At 51.1% G+C, this 4,525-nt stretch overlaps 1 protein-coding gene across 1 annotated transcript in view; it reads right to left on the bottom strand.

Annotated features, from left to right (window-relative positions):
* Positions 1-361: 361 nt before the first annotated feature.
* The window catches only part of ADAMTS15 (ADAM metallopeptidase with thrombospondin type 1 motif 15), a 31,753-nt gene continuing 27,589 nt past the window's right edge, over positions 362-4,525 (bottom strand). The window contains exons 6-8 of the mRNA XM_019509460.1: positions 3,521-3,702; positions 2,449-2,624; positions 362-1,995 (exon numbers count right to left, since the gene is read on the bottom strand). Of these exons, the coding sequence (XP_019365005.1) occupies positions 1,215-1,995; positions 2,449-2,624; positions 3,521-3,702 (1,139 nt within the window). The 3' untranslated portion in view covers positions 362-1,214. The remainder of the gene's footprint in view (positions 1,996-2,448; positions 2,625-3,520; positions 3,703-4,525) is intronic.

The following is a 4,525-nucleotide window of genomic DNA, read 5'->3' as shown; positions in this document are numbered from 1 at the left end:
GTTTTTTTTTTTTTTTTTTTTTTTTTTTAACCCTGGAAAAAGTGTTCTAGCGGAAGAGGGTGCGGGCTAGTCCTGGGCACCACATGGCAGGGAGCACCACTGTGAAAACTGACTCAGCATCTGCCAATCCTACTAGTTATGTGCCATTGGCAGTGCTGCCGATTCTCAGGTGAGGAAGTGCTATGGAGGGGCACAACAGTACGACGGAGCACTGCCTCCTGGAGCCAAGGCCCGATTCTCATCTATGCAGAGATCCATTTGACCTGCCCTTGCAGCAGAATGGGACCTTGCCAATCCAATTCATGCCCATTTACAAGACCAGAGTGTAAGTGAGCATGTGGCCAGAAGAGGTTTTTTTTAAAATTCATGCCTGTTTTATATTGAAGATGCGTCACCCCCAACGCACCCTTCCTGAAGCACCATAGAAAGTCATAGTCTTAGAAAAGGAATCAATGGAAATGACAAAACTGCCTCAGCTACACATGGTTCACACCGACTGAGAGGAAGGAGAGTAAGAATATGGAGTTAAGCACCATAAGAATCTACTTTGTTCGATCCATAAACATGAACAATAAAAAAGGACTTACAGCCCTGCATGAAAACATCGCTGCAAGTGTCTGGAGGGCAGCAGCATGTCCAGGCTGCAGTCACTGCTAGCAAGCCCTGAAGGCATCGATTCATGAGACACCCCAGTGTTTCACTGCACTGGTCATTAAGCGCTATCATTTGTCAGCATTGCAATGGTAATTCCACTTGGTCCTGTCTAGTACTAGTGCTCTGGGAGTTGGGGGGTAGGGGCGACCCTTGGAAGAGCAGAGGGAGGTTGGGCCATGGCAATATAAGAGCACCCTCTGTTGTCCTTGGTTCAGTCCCAGACAGCATCCCTGGAGACTTGCCCTGCCTTTCATCCTTTCTCCTCGTGCCTACAGCATCTGGTGGAGGGTGGTGGAGTCTGGGTAGTCTGCCAGCTTCGAGGTAGATGTTTATCCTACTCCATCTCCGAGTGACCTGTTTCACAAAACCACGCTGAGCCCCTCGCTCATGCGTGCTCTCTCCCCACATACAAATCCTTTGTCTGTTGGTATGTGCTATGTAGCAGACCCCTCGCCTCAGATGGCTCCCCCTCTCCCTTCCCCCAGCTGTTGTTCAACCTTCAGCCACACATCTCCAGCCAGAGAGACACCATGCCTCCTTCGGAAGTGCCACCAGCCTGGTCAGCAGGGCCTCAGGGTACAGAAGTCTAGCTCCTGAGGTTTCTTCCTGAGATTGCAGCGATCCCGAGACAACAGCTGCCCTGCCTGGGCTGTGCACTTCAACATGCGCCTCTTGAAGCCTCTGCCACAGGTTTTGGAGCAAGGGGACCAAGGACCTGCCTCCCATGCGGGGCAGGGGTCTCCGCATATCCTGATGTCAACAGGCCGCTGGGTGGCATCGCACTCAGAGGCCAGGTGGCCGTAGGAGTCACGGCAGTCCACAGAGCGCTTCTGCAGCCCATTGCCACAGGTGACAGAACAGGCCTCCCAGCCTCCAGCTGCCCACTTGTAGGATGGGCGTTTGTAACTCGGCCTGCCCACGTCCAGGCGGTTGGATAGGCTTAGGACACTGTTGGTGAGGTCAGGCAGGCTCTTCCCATCACTCTTGTATGAGGACTTGTCATCTTTTCTCTCCCTGGGCAAGTAGAAGGAGTAACGCACCCGGGGGGGAGTCATTTTCCCAACTGACAGCACCTCCAGAGTCAGAGGCTCCTGGATAGGCTTAAAGGACTGAAGGCTTTCCACTGCCGTGCCTGTCCCACTGTACCGCAGCACGCTGCCCTTCACCATCAGGTCCCTCTCCACAGCCGAGACAATGAAGTGCCCATTGAGCAGATACTTGCCTTGCCCATTCTTCAGAGCTAGGTAGTTATCATCATTAATCAGTCCCTTGTAGCCTCGCTGCCTGATGTCAATGCTGGAGGCTCCTGCTGGAATGACCACCACAAAGTTGTAGCCGTGCCTGTAAGACAGAGAAAGAGGGTGTTAGCACCACACCAGTACTGCTGGGAACAGTTATTTGTTCATCAAGGGGATGAAGCTCCAAGCCAAATGCAGACTGAAGTGCTCCCCACAGCTCCATTAGAAAGCTACAGTAAAACCTTCCTGCTGCATCCGAGTATGGTGCAGAGACCTGCAAGTGATAGGGTGACTACTCCCACATCAGTCCAAGTCATCCAGCACCTTCATTTGAGATTAAATGCTGACAAGATTCTGCAGTGTAGAGGTCTCACCCTCCCCACAAAAGACTAGATTTAAGTCAGCTAGACTAGACCCTGGGACCTTGGATCTGAAGACCCAGCACTAACAGCTACTTATGAACTGAGGCGAATGGTCCCCCCCTTTCCCTACATTTTCTGAAACATGTTAAAAGACAAGCCTGGGGGTTGGGGAAACAGGACTATCAGACACTCACATGGGCTTTGTGAACAACCCCGAAACCTTCTTGCAGCTCTTGTTGTCTCCTCCACACACGCTGCATTTGTCAAACTTCTTCTTGGAGCCCAGCTTCCCGTCACATCCCGCTTTGATGCATTTGCCCTGGACGCAGACAGAGGTGGAGTCGGGTGCACATGGGGTCCCATCTACCACCTGCAGGTCACCAAGGGGGAGAGGAGGTCTTAGCAGTCAAGGCATTTGGTTCCCAGGTACATAAGAGTGCCCCACATCCCACCTGTGCATGTACCACCAGCATCCAAGGAGGAACCTTTGGGTGCTGGGGTACACCAATCCCAGAGCTGCTCTAAGTTATGCCTGCCTCTAGACCAACCTGGTACAGAGAAGGCATTAATAGGCATAAAGCCACCTGTGTCCCCACCCCATGTTGGGGCTGTCTTGGCACCTGCCCAGAGGCACAACCCAGAATCATGACTTTTATACCACATCTATGAACAACTTCTCTCCCTACCTAATCAGCAATCCTGACACTTGGACACTGCAAATGAACAGGTTTAGAGAGCCAGTTGACCCTCTGGTGTCACTGTATTCCCCATCCCAATTCAGACAGACAGCCCAGTCCTGTGCGTGTGAGCTTGAGCTCCCATGAAAAGCTGCCTCCTTGCCTTTTGCACACCTAGGGCACCAGAGCAAGAGCAATCTCACATGCGTTGCAAACCTGGGCCAGAGCCAAGACTGGTGTAAATTGGCAGTTCCACCGAATTCAGCTCCAGCATAGACTCTGGCTTGCAACCCCTCAGTGCCTTGCAGTAGCGCTACTTCCCCAGATTAACTGTCTGTTCGTTCTTGAATCCCAGTAGCACAGAGCTGTACCTGTGGCCTCTAAGGCAGAATGTCCCAAAGGCCAGTTACCCGATTACTCCATCTAAGTATAAAGCCTTCCTGCTCATTCATTTCCAGTGATGCTTGTGTTCTCCTTACTCATTAAACACAGTTAACCATCAGTCTCCTTACACGGTCATTTACAGCAGCCTCCTGTTTCCCTTCCCCTCAAGCCCAATGGCTCATACAGTTGCTCTCCCCCTCCTCACCTTAGGAGCCAACACATAGAAGTAACCTGTGCCGTTAGCCCTGCATATGAGCTTGCATTTGTCTCGAGGCGAAACTCCTGAGTACTTAGGGACCCATGAGACGGAGGCAGTGAGCCGGTTGGTGCTGTGGCTGTAGCCATTGAAGGCCTCGCACTGTTCCTCTCGGAAACTCTTTCCTGGCACTGGAAGGAAATAAAGCACATGTGGAAATGCCACCAGGAAGGGCATCCTCAGCTGGAATGCATCTGCCTGGCAGGGCCCAGGCCTGGGATGTGAGCATGGAGGGGCAGGGGCAGAGTGTCCTATCCCTTGCTCTGATTTTATTTCAGTTCTGTTCCACTGACTTCAGAAGAGTCACTCCTGATGTACATGACTGTAAATGGGATGAAAAAAATCTGACCTTGAATGCACAAATAAACTTGACCCAGCTAGATTACTCAGAATTGCAGAGGGTTGCCTCTCTACCTGTCTGAAGTTGCTAACATGCTTGTCTTTCCACTTTTAACAGACTCAGAGAACAACAAGTCAGGTTCTTTGGATATTCTGGACACTAGCAAGATATGTGCGTTACAAAATAAATTGGTTTCCAGGGGAAGGATAATGATGGTACAGGACTGCTAAAGGGAGAAACACAAGCTACACTCATAGCCAAGACAGCATCAGCTGCAATGATAACATCAGCATTTGCTGAAAACATCTGGGATTCACAGGAGAGTACATGTCAGAGAAAGGAATTAGAAGGCACCTATTGCCAATCACCCAATGGAGAAGGGTATTAGAAGAAGTGCAGAGGGCCTAGCCAGGAGTGAGCAGAGAAGGAGTTAACTGGTCTCCTTAAGCAAAGGAAACAACACAGCTGCATACCCTCAGTGTGGAGATTGTGTTTGGGATCCCATCCACAAAGCAAGGTTGGGACCAGCTGTAGCAAATTAGACCATTCCCCCCAGCACACCATAAGGAGGCATGTGCAGAGACAGCTGAGCTAGCTGGCACAGGGGATGTGGA

This window comes from Gavialis gangeticus, unplaced genomic scaffold (genome assembly GCF_001723915.1).
Source record: "Gavialis gangeticus isolate Ggan-Ray unplaced genomic scaffold, GavGan_comp1, whole genome shotgun sequence".
Classification (NCBI taxonomy): Eukaryota; Metazoa; Chordata; order Crocodylia; family Gavialidae; genus Gavialis; species Gavialis gangeticus.
This window is presented reverse-complemented; position numbering and strand designations above follow the sequence as displayed.